Source organism: Miniopterus schreibersii, assembly GCF_964146895.1.
Source record: "Miniopterus schreibersii genome assembly, chromosome: 13".
In the NCBI taxonomy this organism is placed as follows: Eukaryota; Metazoa; Chordata; class Mammalia; order Chiroptera; family Miniopteridae; genus Miniopterus; species Miniopterus schreibersii.
Window position 1 is genome coordinate 18397907 of NC_138113.1, and position 24427 is coordinate 18422333.

Genomic DNA, 24427 nt, shown 5'->3' on the forward strand with positions numbered 1-24427 from the left:
TTACTTAACAGGTGATGCACAATAATTAAACATTCACTTTAATAAAGACTATTACTTTTAATTGGACTTACCTGTAGTGTTTCTCTGCTAACATATGCAATTTGCAGTTCTGACAGAGGTCCTGTTACTGTTAGAGAAGAAAATTAATATTAATAAAATTAGGCAAAGCATGTTTTTCAAAAGCAACAACATTTTATAAGTTCCCGCTAAGCAATAGGGTAATATTGTTTAATAAACAATTCTAAAATGTAAGGTTCATGAGGGCAGGATTTTAAATAATCTGATTGGCTCATTGTTGTTTCCCTAGGATACAGAAAAGTGCACCGAAAAGTTGTGCAATAAATGTTTATAGAATGAATAAAAGCCTGAAATAGTCTCTGAAATTAATTCTATTTTTATACCTCACTGACCAATATTATTTCTTAAATATTAAAAGAAAGGAAACACGGCTGAGAGATTTAGCTAGTTTTTATTAAAGCTTTTTAAAAATCGATGTGTTACATGTATTATGGCTCATTTAAAGTTGGTATTTTCCCTAAATTTTTTAGCTTTATAGCTATAAAATTAATGCAGTTCATATAAAAATTCCCAACCAATAGAGAAATGTGGGAAGTCAAGGCTTCTTTATTCAAACTAATAATAAAATATATACACGTCATACGCCAAAGTGTAAGTGGAATCATGTTCCACACACAGTTCTGAAACCTGCTCTTATCACTTATCATGGACACCTTTCCACATCAATAAGTATAGCTTAATCATATCATAATATTTGATAAATATTTCTCTGTGAGTATCTATCCACAATGGAAGGCATTTAAATAGTTTTCTCTTTTTCACTATTACATCACTTTGGAGTAAAGAAATAACATTAGTTGGGAGAGACTATGCTAAAAATCAAATTCCAATGATGGAATCTTCTGCTGGATAGTGACCTTACCCCAAAATATAGTGAAGTGAAACAGAATCAATACTCTTATCCAAATAGTCTTTTAACATTTGCTTTATTACAATCAGCCCCTAAAATTACACAAGAGGCCCCAAACTAGGTTTATGAGCTCAACTTCTATATGAAAAAATGAGTAAAATTTTCCAAAATATTTTCTCAGAAAAATGATAGTATGAGTTATTAAGACATAATTTTATTTTACATTTATCAAAAAGCACACCTCCAGCCAAAGAATAAGGCTACTCTGCAGTTTGTGACAGTAACCCTTAACAGAATTAGAACAGAAAAGGGAAGAAAAAGACAGTAAAAAATTGTTTATTTTAAAAGTCTCTTACATACATCTCCATTGAAATCCCAATGAAAAACATTCTAATAATTTTTAACTCCTCAGAATCTAGTATCTAATACAGCAAACACGCAATTGATGCTTCTTGGATAAATGAGAGCAAAACTGACTCTTTTTGTCTTAACTCTACTCACTCATTGACCAGATATTCTTTTGGCTTAGTATTGGCCATCAAGGCCTCTGCATGTCTTCCATAAGTCTGAGTTTGAAACTTCAAACTAACTATATATAATATTCCTTCTACAGAATTAGCAAATAATTCAACTGCATGTAAATTTTCCAACTTATAAAGGAAGTGCTCCTTTCATCCATATATATCTGAAATACACTTATGTATCCGAACATGATAAAATATACTTTCCTCAAAACATTAATGCTTTAATACAGTAACTACATATTAAGAAATTCTATTTAACCTCTATAAAATATAACTTTGGTCTTACCATGATAAATATCCTGTAAAGAGCCACCTCCACAAAACTCCATGCATATCCAAAGTTTATCTCGCCTACAAAGAGAAAATAAGCATGCAACACATTTTCATGATTAAAATTATTTCTGGTAAAAAGTATTTTAAAGTTGTATGCTATAACCTTGAAAAACCATATAAATATAATGTGCTAAGAAAAAAACACTAATTTCTATGAGTAAATGAATTGCCAAAGATTTTAATCCTTAAAATATACCATTTGTAGGATATAAAGATGTCATCAGGTTCATCCAAAGGACAGAAAATTTCCCTTTAGTTAAAAACTTCCCCTCCTCCAGTTTACCCATCTACCCGATGACACTATTACAAAAGTTCAATGCTAATTAGAAGGCTCATACCAAAATTATGTAGAAGATTCATTACAGAATGGCAGGACATCTCTAATCACTTTCATAGCACTTTCATCAACAAAATAGACAAAATGGAAACTTTACCCTCATATCTAGATTCAACAAAGATCTTTCCAAAATAATGTTAAAATTTATCACTTATCTTTAGATAGCATTTCTCTCTCATACTTACATTGTAAGATAGTATAATCATATAGTCAGTCATAGTAGACATAATTAGCAAAGATTTAATAGATTCCTTTGTTCATCCCTTTGTTCAAGAATTCATTATTTCATCTCAAAATGTACAAGGAAATGCATTATTCTCAGGGTGGAGATGGAACAGAAAGTCTCTGAACTCAGCAAGCTAAGCCTGATGCAGAAGAAAGACTCTGCCTTAATAATACGCCTGCCTCTCACCAATGCCTTCATAATGCACACAAGGATATCTGGCAAATGAACATTTGTGCCATATGTGAACAAATGAATGACTGGAAGAATAAACATACCAATTAGAGAAAGGGTTAGCAAACTATGGCCAAGGGGCCAAATTTAGCCTGCTGCCTGATTTTGTGCAGCCCAGGGACTAAAATAGGTTTTTATATATTTTTAAAGATTTTTTAAAAAACTGATTTTGAGAAAGAGAGAAAGGCAAAAAAGAGAGAGGGGGAGAGAAAGATCGATGTGAGAGCAGGCTATGGATTGGCCGCCTCCTGCATGCCCCCTACCAGGGATTGAGCCGGCAACCAGAGCAAGTGCTCTGACCCGGGATCAAACTGGCAGCCCTTTGGTGCAAAGGATAATGCCCCAAAAGGAATTTTATATGTTTTAAATCATTGGGGGTGGGGTTGGGGGACTTTGTAAAACTTCTCCCATTTGAGTCTAGGTAGGTCATTATGTTAGAACCAGTAACAGAAAAACAAATTGTATTGATGTGATGGTTTTAATATACTGAAAGCAATCAATTATTTGCATCATGAACTTAACTGATTTTAAGAGATTGTGCTGATACAGTATCTACCTATACAGGTTTGTTCCATAAAATAAAAATTGATGCAGAAACTGTGTTAGGTTACTGTTTGAACCACTCACCATTAAAACAATTTTAAATTGGCTGTTAAAGAACCCATTTAAAGCATGTAATAGTCATTGACCTGGGGTTAGTACCTGTCTCTATGTGAACTAAAGTCTCCATTAAACCCACCCTTTAACCTTAATGAAGGTGGGAAAATCAAAGCTGTCCAAGAGTGTTTAGAATCAAGAAGAACTGGTCCCCATGGCTTTTACAAGTTGGAAAGAAGAGAGGGCAAGAATTACCCAGTCTTTTCCTTGTGCTGTGCCCACATCTGAAGAGTTAAAGTGTTTTGTACCTGGATCATGAGAATGGGAGCTGCAAGAAGTTACACCCTTACATATCCTACAGTATATCAAAACAAAACTGAAGAGTTTTTCTAAATACATACGAAAACATTCTCCAATTCTCCTTTTGGAAGGAACCTTATAAACTAGGTCATGGTATTCAACTCAGTTGCATATAGAAGTGAATGGAAAAACAAGATTGGAGCCTGAGGTCATCCCCTCTGGAATATGACCTGAGGAACCTGGCCTGGTCCTGCCAAACCAAAACAAGAGGCGGCAAGTTCAGTCTTTCTAAATTCACTCAAAGACCTAGAAAAATAAGAAGTCAGTGAAATAGTTATAGTTCCTAGTCCTTTGGACAACATGAAGGAAAGAGATGATGCAATATTCTGAGGCTAAAAGCACAAAAGAAAACAAGTTTCTAATAAAAACATAACAGGAAGAAACAACCCTGACTATCTAAATTCACCCAAGGCTAGAAGAAAGGGGCAACAGAATGGCCTATTTAGATCTCTATTCTATCACAGGAAGACTAACCATAAAAGTAAGTTTTTACTGTCAGCTTCCTCACTGAAACCACATCCAGAATTCCCAAGAGTACAGCAGACAATTGCAGACTATGATATTAGTTACAGAATTAACATAAATAGGTCATAAATAAAAATTCCATTCACATGAAAATATCCTACCTTCAAAGCATGAAAAAAAGCACAAAACATGGATTAGAGCTAACTTTATTTTGTTAAATGTATTAGGTGCCGGAATCATTACTGCTTTTCAAAAAGGAGACAGTGTACCTGAGATAGCTTCCAAAATAAGCAACAATATTTGAGTGTTTACAGTCTTTCATCATAATAATTTCTTGCTGCACAACTGCAAAGTCTTCTCCTAGAATTAAAAAAAAAAAAAAAAAGCATGTTGAATATTTAATAGATAAAATAAGTTTCAAAATGTCCATTTATTTCAAAACTTAATGTTACTGATATTACTTTTAATGACAATTTCAGGCTCTCCTTGACAGAAAGTAAAATATAGTAACTAAAAAAGCATGAACTCTGGTCCCAGGCTGTTTGGATTCAAATTCCAACTCTGTCCCTTACTAAGCTATGTAAATTTGGGCAAGTTATATGACCTCTCTGTGCCAATTTCTTCCTCTGTAGAATGAGAATAAAATTAATTGCGTGTTTGTGGGCCACCTGGTAACCAGTACTGCTAGAGTGTAGGCCTCTTGGCCCTACAAAGAGCCTGTGGAGTGTGGAAGTACATTTGACACTCCAGGTATATTAGGGTTCCTGTCCTAACTTCAGAAAGAATTAACTCTATGTGCTAAAATTACATTAAATGCTATTTAGAAAAAAGGAAAAAAGTAATGTATATATTCTAGTGAATTATCTGATGATTATTTCTAAGGCATAATAGTAGTAATAGCAGTAACAGCAAATGCTTATACAGCACTTACTGATAACTCACTAACCCTAATTCAGGAACCAAGAGTGTCAAATGTACCTCCACAGGCTTTTTGTAGGGCCAAGAGGCCTACACTCTAGCAGTACTGGGTTACCAGATGGCCCACAAACACAGGCTTAGCCTGTATTCCAATGCCTTGTTCCAACTGTGTTGAGCCTGGTCAGACTATTAGCAAATAATCTCTCTTCTTCTACTCCCTCTCTGCCCAAATTCCTCAAAATAAGATCTGGCAATGCTATAGCAGGGTCACATGCTGTGGCTCCTGAATGAGTACTTGTCATGGACAGAAAAAGAACTCCAGTGAATGCAAATATGGTGAACCAGAGACTATGCAAAAAGAGAACAAATGGAAGTGCTTACATTTAAATCAAAGTAGCTTTGTATTACCATTTCAGTTTTTAAAGTATTACGTACTTGAAGAGTCTGATTAGATGTATATTATGCAAAGTGAGAAACAGAAGTCTTCCAAAGTACCCCATAAATCTTAAGTATGAGGTTGTTAGGGCAAGCCCTGACATTTCTGGCCTTGGTATTTTCCTACTGTAAATGTAACTGTGTCTTGGAGTAGCCCAATCACGAACCACTGGATCCAATATGAAAACCCACCTTACTGCCCAGTTACAAGGGAAGAAGTAATAGAGAACAGGCTGCATGTGAGGTTCTTAATTTCTGCAATGAAGTATATACAAAATAAAAAATCTCCAAAGGGAGAACAGGGAATTTTTATGCCTCCAAAATTTCAGAAGAAAATCACTGAACTGAGATTCTCTTCTGAGTTCAATTCCCACCATTAAGAATTCCAGATTTTTAGTACATTTAAAAAAATCCAAGTTAAAAATAATAAAGCCAAAATGAGACTAACACCAATTTTCAGGGATATACTTAATTCTTTGAAAGTTTTAAATTTTGCTTTTTCACTTGCCTCTCAATTATACTTTCCCCCGATATGAAAAAAGAGTTACAAGCGATCAAGGCTGATCTAGTCAGAGTGAACTCTAAGAGTTTAGTGTGATAGTTTAATAGCAGCTCTCTTTCTGGGGGTAGCCCTGAAAGTTCAGCAGTCATCACACAATCTCAAAGGGAACTAGCTTTAGAAAAAAGTTAATCTGCAGAAAACATTGAAGAGAAACCAGAAAAAGGAGGAAGGAGAAAGGCATATGATGACATAACTGAGCTACCTCAGCTGCCTCTAGATATACCTGTATATAACCAGTAAATTCCCTGCACTGTTTAAGCCACCTTGAGTTGTGATTTCTGTTACAACTGTAAGCATCACCATTTCTACAGTGATCTTCGTACATATCACTGCCCTTATGACACTGCAACAGTGTCTGCATGACTATGTCCTCACCAGAACATTAGGTCCTCTAGGACAGAATTATGCATGCCTTAAGCATCTTTGTACTCCTAGCACCTAATATGGAATTAATAAAACTGTTGCCTGAACGAATATGCCATGCCTCAATTATTCTTCTCCATGATGACTCTAAATTGGGTATATCTTTTGGTTTAATTTCATACAGTTATATAATTAGTTGCTTCTGTGCTACTCCTGTGCTTTCTACTGAAGCCAATGAGTGGCTTTAAGTCTTCAACTACCACTTTCCCATAAAATGTTGTTGATCCAAAGTGAATTACCTTTTTCCTAGTACTGTAAGTCATTTCTATGTGATTACAGAATGGCCAAATAAAATTTAACAATTTTGTGGGGGGAAAAAATCCACAGAAATAACCTACAACTCAATTTTTATTTTATTATTTATTTTTTTAAAAAATGTATCTTTACTGATTTCACAGAGAGGAAAGGAGAGGGAGAGAAAGAGATAGAAACATCAATGATGAGAGAGTCATTGATCGGCTGCCTCCTGCACGCCCCCGACTGGGGATTGAGCCCGCAACCCAGGCATGTGTCCTGACGGGGAATTGAACCTCGACTGCCTGGATCCTAGGTCGACACTCAACCGCTGAGCCACGCCTGGCCGGGCTACAACTCAATTTTTAAAGGTAACTGGAAAAAGGAGGTTTGGGTAGGAATAAAGAAAGCAGAGTTTAATACATAATAATGCAAAGGAGCCTAATGGTAGGTTTAAAGGACTTTCCTCAAAGCTCAAGGGAAATAGATTTCAAAGAACAAATTAACAACCTCCTCCCATTCTAGAACACGTAATAGGATACTGCGAAACAGAATTATTAGACTACATAATCTCTAAAAATTATTTCCAATTCTGACAGTCTAAGATTTCTTGATAAGACTTTCAGACATTAAAGTAAATACATCTTGCCAGGCCGGGCGTGGTTCAGCGGTTGAGCGTCGACCTAGGATCCCGGCGATCGGGGTTCGATTCCCGGTCGGGGCACGTGCCAGGGTTGTGGGCGCGATCAATGACTCTCATCACTGATGTTTCTATCTCTCTCTCTCTCTCCCCCTCTCCTTTCCTCTCTCTGAAATCAATAAAGATATATTAAAAAAAAAAAGTGAATACATCTTCTGAAGATGGCAAAAACCAAAAACCAAAACCTAATTGAGAAAAACAGGCAAGCCTACAAGCAGAGAAGATGATGAATAAACCAAGTAAAAAGAAAAATACAAACTAATACATGCAAAATTCTTAGAACATGGCAGTATTAAGTATCCAACAAATGTTAACTATTTCTAGTAGACCAAATAATGACCCCAAAGGTATCCAGGTTCTAATCCCTGACACCTGTGAATGTTACTTTATGGCTAAAGGAGTTTTGCAGGTGTGATTAAATTAAGGCTCTTGGGATGGGGAGATTACCCAGAATTACATATTCATATTCATAAAGCTAAAACACTGAACAGTCACAAAAGAGTTGGGAATGAGGAAGAAATTGTAGATATACTAAAAAGTCCTTTATTTGCCTTTTTATTTTTGAGCATTATCTTTAAATGTGTGAATCTCGAATTTGTCCAGCATAGTCAGCCTCAAGCCCATAACAGAGCCCTAATATATTAAAGTGTAGTTAAGCAATCCACGATTAACCTTGCAAAATAATTATTATAAATGATGTAACAATGACTTTCTTCATGATGGCAATAAACACAGAACACCACTGAGTAAACAACTGGTGGTAAGGGAACTACTAATGTACTCCAGGGAGACAGGAAAAGGAGCCAGATAAATAATTACCCCGGTGCCTTCCTCTCTATGATGAAAATCCTGCCTCTCAAGACAAAAAACTAATGTGAAAAGCTGTCAGGAAAGATTTTTAAAATACAGCTTTGGAGATCCATGAAAAACAGTAAAATGAGGTCTTACTGGTATCTTGTCACACTTAAAATCTTTTGCTCTACAATTTAATAAACGCTGCTCTGATGGAAATAAAACATAATACTCTATTTTCTACTAATTTCCTGTTGGTTAATCTGAGTTTTTTCATTGTGTTTGCTAAGGACTGAGTTTCTCCCACAAGTTACTACTTAATTAACCAGTGTTTTTATATTCTACTTTAATAACTAGTATTGCAAATGAATAATAATAAGCAACTTTAATACCTTTTTTTTTAGGGTAAAAAAATTAAAGAACAATGGGCTGAATATCAGAGGAATCAGAGCCATAAAAAAGATGTGACTTTGGGGCAATTATAACTACTGTGTCTACTTTTCTGCAATACGAAATGTGTTAGGCTTAAGAGAATGTTCACACAATACCTCTCTGCCACCAGGTATTTTCTGTAACCAAAGTTTTTAAAGTTGTAAAACATCTGATGACCATCAAGACAGATGACCTAAAAAGATCCTATAGCTCTAAAATTCTGACTTTAAAATATGAAAAGAAAAAAAAGATTCAAGAAATTCATAATGTAGAGAGTTATAAAATTCTGTAAGAACCTGAAAACCTGAGAATATATATGTGAGTTCTATTAGCAAGCTCTGACACATGCTTTCGTCTTGATCCATTTTTTAATTTTCTCTCAAAATAAGTCTCAAGAGTTGGCAGAGTGCTAGTCCAAAAGCTTAAAGATCACAGAAACAAACCTGTAGTCTGATAAAATCAGGTTTACTGACCCACAGCAACGAGGAACACCACACACCAGGGAAACCTCGGGCCATCTCACAAAATCAAGGAAAAGATGACTTATAAGATTTTGGGAAGAGTGGAGTTTAGGTGACATTTAAATGAAGCAGTGTTTTAGTAGGGTTAGAGCAAAGCAGAGCTGTGGTAAAGGGATCTACGTTAGGACTGGACTGCAAAGTGAACCCAAGGTCCTCTTTCCTCAGGAACTACAGTTAAGACAGATGTAGATGCTGTGTCCAGAAACCCCTTATCTGAAGCTGTGCATCTCAGCTGTAAATCAAGACTGCCTCTCTATGTCAAAATGACTTAAGATTCCCCAGGGAAAAAGGGGGGGGGTGCTTGATTCTTGCTGATATAATTACACATAGCCAAGTTTCTGGTAGTCTGTGATTTTCGAGAACAAAGTTTCTCAGCAAGTAATCAAGCCATATTCACTCAAAGACAGGATTTGTTAGGACACTTTACAGCTAGCTGCACCATTCTTGGGAGAAATACTGTTTGAGGCTTTATCTGTGCCTGTTATTCCAGCCTAATAAATGGCCAGGCAGCTTTTCACTCTCTCCATTAGTTACTTGAGATTACTATCTCCATTGTACGCCAGAGTGTGAAGAACAGCTTGCTAATTAAACTATTATATTATATTGTTCATAAATAAGTTTATTTGCAGGTTTATCTTTTGGTTTGTTTATTATGCATCAATTTCACCATAAAAGATGTCCAATTTGAGCAAATATACTGGTTTTGAAGAAATGACAGTGAATAAAACTCTGTTTAGGAGTTGAGGTGATTATTAAATGAAGCAGTGGTTCTACCACTAAAGATTTTTCTTAATTAGTTCTAGAAAACTACATTTTATTAAATAAACATCCAGCTAAACCTGATAACAGTTTCCACACCACTGCCAACTTCTGAGAGTGGTGAAAGAGTAGGCTACATTGCCAGGGTTCAAATCTCAGCTTGCCACTAATTAGGACACACTACTGAAACTTTCAGTGCTTCTGTTTCCTTATTTAAAAAAACAGAGTAATAATGTAAGGATTAAATGAGTCAACAAATGTAAAGCACTTAGAACAGGGCCTGGCACAAAGTAAGTTTTAATAAATGTTAGCTATTTTTTAGCAAAAATGTGTCATGGTTTAAACCAACCCATCTCTAAGGCATCTTTTTAGTCTCACATCTTCATTAATTTGATTTATCCAATAAATATTTACTGAGTGTGTACTAGGTCCCAGGCAGTGTATCAGGCACTGGGAACCTCATAAAAATTAGTCTAGTGAAGACTTAAGCACCACTACATTCTTACCAACAGTTCTTTCCATTTTTTCTACTAAACATGCCCTTGTTACTTTTCTCAGAGAATAGCTATTATCAGACAGTAAATTTCTTTAAGACAAGGACCATTTCTTTTTTTTTTTAAATCCTCACACAAGGATATGTTTTTATTGATTTTTTAGAGAGAGAAGAAGGTGGGGGGAGAATCATTGATCAACACATCAGCCTTCCTTATGTGCCCCCAACAGGGATCAAACCCATAACCCTTTGGTGTATGGGATGATGCTCCAACCAACTGAACCACCTGACCAGGGCAAGGACCATTTCTTGATGCTGATAATGCTAGTGCCTAACTAAGGGTCTTAATAACATAGTTAATAAATATTTGTAGCATTTCCACAACTCCCGTTTCTATAATAGATATTTTTCTACATTATATTTTCCCACTGAGGTCCCATTACTGTAACTTTATTTCTCCCTTCAATTGTCAGTTTTGCTTAATGTATGTGGGGTCTTTTCTTTTCTTTTTATTTACTTATACTATACTTATTGTTGACAGTATTACAGATGTTCCCTGTCTTCCTCTCCTTTGCCCTCCTCCCCCCAGCCCAGCCCCACTGCATGCCTTCCCCACACTACTGTCTGTGTCCACAGGTTATGTGGGGCTTTGTATTTAAGCATAAGTATTGTTTCCTACTTTTTTTCATTAACAACATACAGAATTTATATTCTGGGTGGGGTTTTTTTAACTCCTCATTTAAAAAGTGATAGTGTACAGTATTTGCTTACTCTGTCTTGCTTATTTCACTTAGTGTACATAAAACCCTCAATGTCTATCCATGTTGTCGTAAATGGAGGATTCCTTCTTTCTTGTGGCTGAATAATATTCCAATGACTGTACATATACCACATCTTCTTTACCCATTCATTGCTGACGGACACTTAGGTTCTTTTCATATCTTGGCTATTGTGAATAATGCTGCAGTGAATATGGGAATGCAGATATCTCTGCGATATCCTGTTTTCATATCCTGTGGATACACACTCAGAAGTGGGATTGTTGGATCATAGTTATTCCATTTAAAATTTTTTTAGGAACCTCCATACTGTTTTCCATAGTGGCTGCACTATGGGAATTTAATATTCCCACCAACAGTACACAAAGGTTCTCTTTTTTCCACATCCTCTCCAACACTTGTTATCTCTTGTCTTTTATGATAAAAAACTAAAAAGCTTCTGCATAGCAGAGGAAACCATCACAGAATGAAAAGGCAACATACAGAATGGGAAAAAATATTTGGAAATCATACATCTGATGAAGGGTTAATACCCAAAATATATAATGAACTTGTAAAACTCAATAGCAAAAAAACAAACAACCTAATTAAAACATGGGCAGAGGATCTGGATACATTTTTCCAGACATACAAATGGCCAACAGGTACACAAAAAGGTACTCAACATCACTAATCACCAAGGAAATATAAATCAAAACCACAATGAGGTATTACCTCCTACCTGTTCAAATGGATATCATCAAAAAGACAAGCAATAACAAGTGTAGGCTAATATTTTGCTGTGAAGACCTCTGGGACTACAATGCCATTTATAACACATCAAGAAAAATGTAAGCTTTGTTAGAAATAATAGTCTTAAAAAGGAAACTGGACTTTCTTCTATACTGGTACATTACAGGAATGCAATAAATATTAAATTTGTGTTAGCAACATTTCAAGTAAAATACTAAGAGTCACTGGTTTGCATTAGACATTTGGAATCAAGGAGACTATGTGAGAGGATGAGATTATGGGGTGACATATCTGGGCACTACTTGTCTTTTTTCTATAGAGGTACTTCTGCCCGGCCGGGTGTGGCTCAGCGGTTGAGCATTGACCTAGGATCCAGGCGCTCGGGGTTTGATTTCTGGTCAGGGCACATGCCCAGGTTGTGGGCTTGATCAATGACTTTCTCATCATTGAGGTTTCTATCTCCCTCTCGCTTCCTCTCTCTCTGAAATCAATAAAAAATATATATATTTATAGAGGTACTTCTAACCTCTCACTTAACATTCATCTTACCATTTGTTTTGTTTTTTAACCTACTTTATGAGTAAGGCTGAAGATAAATATGAATATATGCTTGTTATCCTCTGAGGCTTTGGGGAAAGGTAATATGGATATATAACATAACAGGCAGGAAATTCACTAATGAGTAGTTTTTAAAATATAAACAAGTTTACCTACCTTGGAGTAGTACCTCATTTAATTCCCTTAACACTAATTACCCATAACTTTAATTTCTAGTGAAAAGATTTTTTAATAGGTGAAAATTAATGAATACTGCCTTCAGGTGTTCTAATGATAGTTCTTGAATAGTAACACAGCTACGTTAATGGGAATAATAAAAAATGGTTGATTTCTAAATTCAGTTAGGCACATAACACTGCATAGTCCCAGCACTGGTAACTAGTCAGTTCCTCCTTTTATTCCCCACAATGGCTCCTACAACAATAAAAAGTCGTTCCCATTATTCTTCGGATATCCTACTTACCAACTTCGGCTTCGTTTTCAGCTAAGGACATAGATTCCTCTACTTGAGAAAGTGGAGAGAGGCCCTGTTGTAAAGATCTTTTTTTTTTTTTTACTACCCTCTCCCTCAACCTTACAGTTAATCTATATTTGTGCCCAAACTTACAAAAATGTGATCCCAAGGGTGGTGATCTCCTCTTTTTCAGAAGAGGTACCTCCTAATCCCTTCTCCTTCCAAGCCCTCTCAGAACCTTGCTCCACATTTACATTCTCTCTACCACACTCACTTTTGCCTTTCAGTTTACAAACATGCTCAATTAAACCAGTCCCCCTATTGCTTTTCACAGCCAATTTCTTTAAAAAACAGCCTGAGCTATGTTTTCTTTTCTATTTTCACTCAATCCTCAACCCCCTCTAATCTATTTTTCATCCAACGACAACTGAAATTACTCTTGCAAAGGTCCGTATTGTTTGAAGAGCCAAATCAAAGGCCTCTTACGAATAACCATTCTCCTTGACATTTCAGCAGCATTTACTCAGGACTCCTTTTATTTTGAAACTCTCCAACTACAACTATGACCAAACACCAATAATTTTCAAATCAATGCTTCCAGCCAAGACCTCTCTCCTGAGCGCCAGATCTGTACATCAAATTGACAACTGTACATACAGAGTACAGCAAAAATAGGTTTACAGTTGTGAGTATGCGAAAGTTTATTCTTGTGTTATTACTTATTATTGTATTATTTTCCATGTGAACTGTAAACCTACTTTTGTTCTACCCTGTATCTACACAAGCAATCTCTAAACACTGCATAAGCAACGTCTTGAATGAAAATGCATTCTCTCTCTTCATTCTACCTCCTAAATATCTCTCAATTTCAGCCCCACTATAACTACCTTGGTTCGAATCCTCATAATAACCATCAAATTGCCTCTTTGAGCAGAACACTGTTTGAGGCTCCAATAACCATTCTTTTTTTCTTATTAGACACATAGCTGCCTAGCTAAAGACCACACTTCCTAGCATCTCTTGTATTTGTGTGGTCATGTAAGTTAGTTCTCAGCAACAGAAAAAGAGCAGAACCAGTGTGTGACTTCCTTAAAAGAAAAATGCTTGTCTTAAAAGACCTCTGTCTCTTTTCCTGCAAGCTAACAATGGACACAGATGTGATCAATCCTCATATAAGTAGACGGATGAATGCTCTACTGGGTGATAGCATACAATGAGAGGAACATGCATCCCCAAATAGCCTGGACTCACATCAGAACTGTTAACATGAGAGAGAAATAAATGCCTATCTTATTTAGATCACTTCATTTTGGGTTTCTTTGTTTTAGCCATTTACCTGAACCCTAATACCCTTACCCTTCTCAATAAATCTCTTATTTCCATTATTAACTTACATTTCAATACATCTGCCACAACACTGCCAGTTATGTTTTAAAACATAGGCTAAATATTAGTCTTCTCCCTAAAACCTTTTTAGGAAACTGTCAAACTCTTTTCCAAAGTAGATGCACCATTTTACATCCCCAAAAGTAGTGTATAAGGGTCCCTGTTTGTGGTTATATTTTCAGTTTTTATCCTTCAGCTATAATACATGCTGAAATATTAAGGGCTGAAATAATACAAAATTACCAGTAGGAGGAAGGAGGATAGTAGTAAGTATAGATGAAACAAGGTTGGTCATATCTTGATAACTGTACTCATAATAGTAATAATAGCTACTTACTATGGCAAGTACTTACTCTGTGCCAAGCACTATTTTATGTGTTTCGGATATACTATTAGCTCATTTAATCCCTACAACTGCCTTATGAGAAAGCTACTATTATTATCCTCATTTTAGAGATGAGGAAATAGAGGTCCAGAAAACTTTAGCAATGATTCTAGCTAGGACTAGAATCAAAGTAGTTTTAGAGTCTGTACTCTTAACCATTGGGCTATACACTTCAAACTCAAAACAAATAAATTAAATATAAAAATGCAGGTGACTTTTATGAAAATGTAAGTTGGGAGTCCAATATTAACTAAATTTAAGTGTTATCTAATAGCATATATATGATAATGTCCTTTGTTATCTCTGGGTGTTGTAATACCAGTGATTTTTCTATTTAATTGTATTTTTGAAATGATCAATATATGCTTGGCAGTGTTCAACATTAACAGCATAACAATGTGAACATTTCACTGATCAAAAAAACCAAATGACTTGATGAACAATAAGATCTTTCAAGTTCCTAATTTTTTAAAAGGAAATTTTAGTATGTACTGAATGAGTACTATGTATTAGGCCCTCAGTTCAGTGCTGTAGACACAAATTTGATTGAACCCTAGAAACAAAGAAAGGCAATTCTAGAATAACAATAGAAGAGCTGTGGTTAAGTATATAACAGTTATTCCCAAAGAGGAGTCACCTTAATCAGACCAGGGTCAAGGGAGACTTCCTGAGAGAGAAGGCACTAAACTGATTTGAAGGATGATGTATGTACAAACTACTTCTGATCAGGGACTATTGCATCAAGTAATTAATTCTTAATAACTAAATATGAAGGCCCTGATCCAAATGCCAAATCTTTAATTTTTTAATCTCACATTTCACCAATTTCAAATATCCTACTTAAGTTTCTTATAAACTGAAGAGTAGGGGACTCAGAGAAAAGAAAAAACTATCTTATGATGTTAGAATGTAATTAGACTATATAAAATCTGTAAGTGGGCCTAACTGAAAAAGCATTTTTTATTCATTATATTTCAGTGTGGTTTGATCACAGTCTTAATGGCACTTCTAAAGTCTACTGATAATCTAATCAGGGGCAAGCACAGTACAACAGCAGGTGACCTGTTTGCTGAGAATGGTTTTTCCATTATAGCAGGGAGAAAGGAGGGAGGGAGGGAGAACTGTATACAAAGACCACGTGGTCCACAAAGCCTAAAATATTTAACCTCTGGCCTTTTTACAAAAGTAGTTCCCATCCCTAAAAAATTATTGAGTGGACTCCTATTATACTGAAGCTAAAACCTATTTTACCAATGAATTCATATTATCAGTTTGTAGTGGAAGCCATCAGAAAGGCACTATGGTCGCTCTGGAACTCAATCTAGACACTAGCACAATTACTTGCTTATGACAGGAAGGGAAAACAGAAAGAGAGTTTTTAAGAGGATAAACAAGAGTATACATAGTTAACTCAGAAAGATGTAGGTTTTGCAGGGGGTGGGAAGAATTCAGAGACAGAATATAGCTGAAGCTGACAATATGTAGTAGTCTGAGGGGCTTTACAATAAGCTGCTCAAGTTGGAAAGTAACTACCAAGATAAAATGTGAGAGCTAGGTCTATTGAGAAAAGTGAGACTCAAGAAGTGAGGTTAGGTGCCCAAGTTGACAGAGCAAGAGAATGGGATACAAAGAACTGGACTACAATCACCCAAGTCTCAGTTCACTTCTTTCCATTGCACCACTGCCCCCCAACCAAGGGACACTGCTAACCTGGGAATATACCACTACTAATTTGTGACAAGTTCGCTCAATTGAGTTCAGAAGGAACCAAGTCTCTTCAGTTCTCCCCCTCCCCTGGTTATTAGTTCTTTTTCAGAAACAAGTTGAGCAAGATGTCTTCAGGTCTCAAAGAGGTGTAGGAAACAGTAGATACCAATTTTATTTCCCAAAAGATACTGGGAAAAATAAGAATGTTAACCAAACATCACTAAAATAAGCCTTAAAAAGATATCTAGTGGAGTACAGCAATAAGGAACATCAAATTTCAATTAATTTACCTGGTTCCAACTTTATTACTTTAATTGCTGCCAATTCACCAGTGTTAACATTCCGTGCCTAAAAAAAAACACAAAAAAAAACAAGAAGAAGAAAAGATAATTGTGAAAAAAGCTTTCATTAAAAACTTTATAAAATGTCATCATTTAGCTGTTTATTTTAAATTATATGGAAATATTTTTTAAAAGAACTGCAAAAGTGATTTATATTTACAAAACAAACACTGTGTTCTTTACTTGAATTAATTCAAGTATAAATTTAATAATGATAACAATAGCTAATATATACACAAGCCTTATTATGTGTGCCAGGCACTATTCTAAGCTTTCATATTAATTCATTTAATCCATAGGTACTAATATTATTGCCATGCTGCATATATGAAAACGAAAGCACAGACAAGTTAAAGAGTTTTCCAAGGCAGTACGGCTAGTGACAGTGTGGGATTCCAACCCAGGCAGTCTGACTCCAGAGCCTGAGCTTTAAAGCATTACACTCTATTGCCTGCCATTCATTTAGCCTGGTTAAAAATTTTGAATTTATTAACTATTCTTAAACCTGTTAATTTAAAAACCTAACACAATTACATAACCATGAAAACAGCCCCCGTGTATCTGTTTAAACACACCTGATTTGAACACAAATCAGTGCAGTTCAATACAATCCAAATATATTTGTATAAGCCACATATTAAAAATCACTTTAAAAATTATAAATAGAAATTGTCTTTTTAGTTTGTATAAAAACGGCAGTAATTCTTTGTCAATTTAAAATGTTCTTTAATTGGATCAGAACTATTAAGCTGTTTTAAACTGTTATAACATATATCTGAACTATCAACTGAAACTTAATAAATTTTCATATCAACTAATAAAGACCAATATATGTGATTTCCTGATCTCAGAAAGAGCCATTCTTGTGATGAGAGTTATTCTCTGTTGCAACACTCTTATTCATGAATTGGTAAAGATGAGTGAATCATTCACAAGGGATGATCATAGCATTAACAGTGGAGTGCTTCTAAGATAACTGAGGCACTAAAAATATCAGGCAAGGATCTAGGAAGATAGGTAGATACTGGACAAAGCCATTGCTGAAATGTGAAATTTAACCTTTTAACTCAAAAAAGAACAAAGGTACTAAAAGGTCTCCCTATAGAAATTAAGAAAAAATTAAAACAAAATTTGCAGGGAAAATTCATTCCTTAAATCCCCATATCTAATAAACACCTATGGCACCAACTTATGACGGGCAGTACAAAACAGATTTGAACAGTTATTTCAAACTAAATTTAATTTCCATTAAATGAGATAGACATTTCAAATAGTGCTACATAAGTATTTACTCCCTTCCCTACGATGAGAAGATATATATACACACACAATGAAAAAGAAATAAAATCAGAATATCATTCTGGAAACATTTTGTAAAGGGGGCAGAATATAACTGTAAAAGATTCAGGTATATCACCTCAATGTTAGTCATAAATCTTCTCAAATACTATCCGAACTACTTGCCTTTTCTCACACTTCACTATCTTTTCTCTCTTAGGCTCCTCCTTGATATTGATACTCCATCCTTCAACCCATGTCTTTTTTAGCATGTATCCAAATAAAATAAGACAAGATACTACTCTCTCCAATTCTTAATTCTCCATTTAAAAATCCTGCCATGGGTTGTTTTGTTTGTTGAAAGGAAATTCAGAGTGTGCGTGATTTCATTATGAAATAGCTGAGAAAATGTGAACCCATAGAAAGCTAGGATGATACATTTTATAGATAAAATTCTGTGCTCAGCTGACCACACGAGGGCCCCCTCTGTACTGACATCACAGGTTACACAGTGTCCGAAATGGCTGCTGCACACACTATGCTCTAAAAATTAACATCAGCACATATTTAACAACAACAACAACAAAACCAGTGACAGTAGTACTGGTAAGTACTTTACTAAGTCAATATTTATTATAGGCTTGACTTCTGAATACAATTTTTCAAAATTTAAATCAGCCCAGAATTTTCTAAAGGATAACAGGTTTTAAAATGACAGTCCTCTAGTCAACAGGAAAACAAGACAGCTGAAAGGATTACTGCTATCTTTGCCTTCTGAAATATTTTCCAATATGTAACTTATTTGACAGTAATAAGGTAATTTACAAAAGGGGAAGAAACAATTCTTAAATGCTCAGAAACAAATCTGAGCTTTTACACATCAAAATTCAGTTTATTAATAAAAGGTCTTTAAAGCATATGAGTCATCAAGAACGTTGGTCTTCTGGCTAAAATAAGTAACAGTTAGCTATCTCTAAATTTACAATGATCAAGGTGACACACTGAGGTAAATTTTAAAATATCTCTAATATCCTGTAACTGCTATTCTTTTTTTAATCACCTACAGCAACTTATTAGAAAAAAAGAACATGAGCAAGGTAAATATTATAAAATATCACCATGTTAAAAATTTCTAATTCAGTATTAGTAACGTAAAGTTTTCAGACTTGCTCAGGGCAGAAAGCTGAAGATAAATACTCTAAGGATCTAGACCTCTTCTGCCATCACCACTGATCTGACTACCATTCTTCACATGCTCTCCAAGTGATGTTCTTGAGTTTAAAACTCTTCAGGCATACACACCAATGCTTTAAAGATAAAAATTCAAATTCCCTGTCACAGAATTTAAATTTTTCGCTAAATATAACACTTTTGTAAAAGCTTTACTGGGATATAGTTCACATACCATAAAGTTCACTCTTTTAATATGTACAATCTAGTGGTTTTTAGTACATGCACAGTTATGTAACCAGCATTACTATCTAATACTCGGGACGCTTTCATCACCCCCAAAAGAAAACCCAGACCTATTAGCAGTCAGTCATTCCCTATTCCTCCCCCTCTCTAGTCCCTGACTACTGGTCCCTGACAACTTTCTGTCTCTATGGATTTGACTGTTGTGGACATTTCATATAAATAGAATCATACAAAATGTGATCCTATCACCGAGTGTGACATTTCAGGGTCATCCATGCTGTACCATGTTTCAGTACTTTATTCCTTTTGTTGCCAAATACTACTTCATTGTATGGAAACACTACATTTTATCTATCCCTCTATCAGTTGAAGAATATTTGGGTTTGTTCCCACTTTTTGGCTATTACAAATAATGCTCCTATAAATATTAGTGTATAAATTTTTGTGTGGACCTATGTTTTCAATTCTCCCGGGTACAGACCTAAAAGTGCAATCAATGAATCATATGGTAACTCTATGTTTAGTTCTTTAAAGAACTGTCGAACTGTTTTCTAAAGTGGCTGCACTGTTTTATGTTATTGCCAGCAATGTATGAGATTTTCAGTTTTTCCACATCCTTGCCAATATTTGTTATTTCTATCATTTTTATTTTAGTTATCCTAGTGGGTGTGAAATGGTAGCAAAAAAATCATCCCCGAACCCAAGGCCACAATGATATTTTTCCCCTAAGAGTTTTTATAGTTTTAGCTCTTCCATTTAAGTCTATGATCCATTTTGAGTGAATTTTTGTATGGTGGGAGGTAGGGCTCCAATTTCATTCTTTTGCGTGTTGATATGAGATTGTGAAATATAACATTCTAACTATAAAACCCTTTACTATTTATATTTAGACCAAGTCTACCTTTCCAGTTATTCCCTAATTTGTACTTTATGCTTTAGCCAAACTAAACAACCTGCCACTCTCCAATGTTATCCACACTTTTGCCCTTTGGCACATAATGGGTAGCCAAACACTTGCCCAAACTCCCTCCCTCCCTTGGCCTAACACCTAGACATCTTTAAAAGATGCCAGCTTAAGTTATTATCACTTTCCACAAGCTTTTTCCTGACCCCTACTCTGGCTCATGCATCTCCACACACATATTTCCATAAATCCTGGGTAATCTTTTTCAAATGGGTGTGGGCCCGGTGAGGAAAACCCTGCAGACCTAAAACTGATCTGTTTAGAAGGGCTCTTGGAAACTATTACAGTTCAAAGCTGTCCCAGAATTTAGTTTGGTTCAGTCAGCCTTTTAAAAGCCACTCAGAACTAGTTTGGGAAAGGATTTTTCTGAGATGATTTCATGTTGACTGCTGCGTTACCTCCAACTATCAGAAGAGAATTCCTGGAGTGAAAGTGGGAGTGAACAACCTAGTCAAGACACTATGATTAAGATGAAAAAAAGCCCGGCTAGTGTGGCTCAGCGGTTGAGCACTGACCTATGATCTAGGAGATAGTGATTCTATTCCTGGTCAGGGCACATGCCCAGGTTTCGGGCTTGATTCCCAGTAAGGAGTGTGCAGGTGGCAGCCAATCAATGATTCTTTCTCATCATTGATGTTTCTCTCTCTCTCTCCCCCTCCCTTCTCTCTGAAATCAATAAAGACATATTTTTAAAAAAATTTCGTTTTAAAAGACTCAAAAAAAAAAGGGGTGCTAGGTACTACATAAAGTGAGTTAGAGACAGTCGTTATCAATAAAAAAAATCTACTATTACCAAGCACCTCTGGGTATTCAAAACTTATTCTTTAGAAGCGGTTGTCCAACATGAATATAAAGAAAGGTTCTAAAATGGGAGTGAAGAATTGAAACCTGTATAATTTTATTAACCAATGTCGGTACAATAAGTCCAATAAAAATAAATAAAATGGGAGTGAAAAAAATGCAAAGTTTAATCCTGGCTCTGCCAGTAACAAGCAATGGGATCTGAACAAGTAATTTCCTTTGTATCTTCTCCCCAATTCCCTCCCTCATATTTAAAAAGTAAAATTTACAAGAAAGTAAAAGAGACTACTTCTAAGGTTCTTTCTAGTTCTAAAAGTCAATGTTTACATCAAATAATTTAAGTCTAAATTATTAGATTCCAAATACCAAACCAGCTGGCTGATTATATAAGAATCATATGAGGAGTTTAAAAACAAACCAAAACAAAACACTGCCACTGATTTTGAATCAAGAGATTTATTACCAGACACAGGAATCTGTATTTAAAGCTACCGAGGTGCTTTTGATGTTCAGCCAGGTTTGGAGACCTGGTCCAAGGCATCGAGCCATTTGAGTTTTATGAAGTATAAATACCAACTTCTAAGTCTGAAAGGGATATTACAGAGATGGTTTTATGAAGGAGATACCATTCAAGCACAGGTTTGAAAGACGGGCTCGCCCAGCCGGGCGTGGCTCAGCGGTTGAGCATCAACCTAGGATCCAGGGCACATGTCCGGGTTGCGGGCTGCAGCCAATCAATGACTCTCTCATCATTGATGTTTCTATCTCTCTCTCTCCCCGCTCCTTTCCTCTCTCTCTGAAATCAATAAAAGATATTTAAAAAAAAAAAAAAGAAAGACGGGCTCGATTAGAACAAATGCTTAAGAGGGATGGGAAAGAGGGCACAGAAAGAAAAGCATGAGCAAAGGCACAGGGGCAGAAACAGGCTATTCTGAGTGTATTGGGTGGGCCAAACTTCAGGGTGTCCTCCCATATAAACACTTCCTTTGAAAGGAAAATGGCTAACCCACAGCCACTGATGAAGAAATAGTTTTGTTCACTTCTCCACAGTTACTTGGACTAGGTATGAGCCTACCACAAGGACAACCAATTCATAGGAAGACTGACAGCCACAGTGACATACATTCCCAGTTTGCTCAAAACATTCCCAGTTTATGCCTACTGTCCCAGCAGATTAATAGTATCTGTATTTAAAGCTACTGAGGTGCTTCTGATGTTCACCCAGGTTTGGGGACCTGATCTAAGGTGCTGAGCCATTTGAGCCACTTTCACTCTCAAAATTACAATTAAAATTTTATTTAATTAGGTAATCTGAATGATAAGTTATAAGGTCACTCTAACAAGAAACCCTGAGCTGACATGAAAAAGGAATTAGGCCTATCAGATTCTTATGCTAAGTGAAATAAGCCAGCCAGAGAAAGACAGATACCATATGATCTCACTTACATGTGGACTCTAGTGAGCAAAATAAATTGACAAGCAAAATAGAAAGAGAGTCATAGATACATGGAACAGATTGACAGCTGTTGAGGGTGTGGGAGGGAACTGGATGAAAGAAGGTGAAGGGATTAGCCAAAGAACACATATGCATATTTTTAATTCAAAGAAGAAATACTGTATATTCGTTAAGTGTATGGTACAAAATTTTGCATTTTCTGTTAACTCAGTATTATCAACTATCTATAAACTGTTCCAAAGTCATGCTCTTAAAGGTTACTGAGGTATGTAAAGCTATTTGCCCCTTTACTAAATCATGGGTTCTTAACCTGGAGTCCAAGAATGGGTGGGATTTAGGGAGCCCAAGAATCCTTTAACACAATGCAAATGATACATGTTTATGCATATTTCTGGGCAGAAAGTCTTCAGCTTCCATCAGATATCTCAAAGATGTCCATAACCCAAAGGTTAAGGACCACTTATACAAATCAACCCAGACTGTTCTTGTTTAATCTGAAGGGTTTTGATTTTCCCTCCTCTCATCAGGTTGTCAGTGGTTACCTCTCACTGTCTGTGTGCTGCTTAGGGCACCTCACCTCTTTCTAATTTGCTCTGAGTTGGAGAAACTTGCAAGTGGGTTTGGTAGAAAATGTATTTTCATTAAATCACCTAGGGCTTCATCTAGGAATATGGTGAGATAAAAACAAACAAACATGAACTGACTGGTGGCAAATATGATGTCAAATAAACACTATTTATTTATGAAGATAATTGGTGGTCTAGGTTAATTATATTATAAAAACACACAATATTTTATTCTATCCAACAAAATATTTATCTCACTAGAAGCCTTTATTTTTCAATCTGTTTATATAAGATAATTTGTATCTTACAAAGGAATATACCCTTTAATGATATTAGTCATGAAACCTAGCCATTGGAAAACCCCATTTTTGCCTGTATTAATCAAAATCTACCCATGAAAGAAATTTATGTAGCAGCAAACTTCATTTTTAATTTAAAATCACTTATATTTAGATCTGAAGTGAGCAACCAAATTACTGAAATATGTGCCTGCATTTGAGGGCTGGACGTATATCTTTTACTAAAAATCAGTGAAATGGGAAGGACATGCATATGCCTTTCTCATGACACAAAATCCCAATGTTAAATATATTGACAAGTAGACAAACTTAGCTTCATTAAATTATGAATGTTACTTTTACAAAGCACTCCTAGCAATGCTACAGAAACATTTTTTGTTACTATATTATACATAAATTTTTCTATTATTCCTCCTTTCACTACAAATTCATCAGTTATTAGAAGAGTATCTAATGACCAATATCAACATTTTTCCACGTTTCTCCTGTTCCCAACACCCTTCAATAACATCTCATTTGCTCCTGCTGCTGCTGGACCTTTTACTTCAATTGCATTATGGTAACTTCAGAGGATAAACTGAAGCAGGGTCCAGCAGAAGGGACAACCTCTAAGGGCAAAATTATAGCAGGTCTGAAATGATGACCGCTTCAACTAAAATAATTCAGTGAAAATGGACAGAAATGGCTAAAATTCTACTTTATTCCAGATTTTCTATTTTGTGGTTGTCCACGGCCAAAAATAGTAAGAACTACATTTTATTTGTTTAAGATATTCTTTTCAGGAATAAACAGCTATGTTTTCTGCTGTGCTTTTCATCCAGAAGTGTCTAGAACAGTCCTCAAAGGAAGGGCCATAATGGAGCAGGGCCACTCCTCTCCAAGAAAGCTGGACCTGAGCTCACTCAGGTTGTTAAGTATCAAGACAGCATATCCTTAAATAAGTTATAAAAGAGTTTGGCCAGATGGGCAGGAAAAGAAATGTAAGAGCACATAATGGAAAAAAGATGACCAGTACAGAGAAGACGGGGAATGTGC

At 35.7% G+C, this 24427-nt stretch overlaps 1 protein-coding gene across 7 annotated transcripts in view; it reads right to left on the reverse strand.

Moving 5' to 3' along the window:
* The window catches only part of MAP4K3 (mitogen-activated protein kinase kinase kinase kinase 3), a 124030-nt gene that overhangs the window by 65744 nt on the left and 33859 nt on the right, over positions 1–24427 (reverse strand). For 6 of the 7 annotated variants that reach the window (XM_081156978.1, XM_081156980.1, XM_081156979.1 and 3 more), the window contains exons 2-5: positions 16562–16619; positions 4271–4361; positions 1739–1803; positions 72–127 (exon numbers count right to left, since the gene is read on the reverse strand). In XM_081156978.1, the coding sequence (XP_081013104.1) occupies positions 72–127; positions 1739–1803; positions 4271–4361; positions 16562–16619 (270 nt within the window). The remainder of the gene's footprint in view (positions 1–71; positions 128–1738; positions 1804–4270; positions 4362–16561; positions 16620–24427) is intronic. The other variant, XM_081156981.1, reaches the window with a different exon arrangement.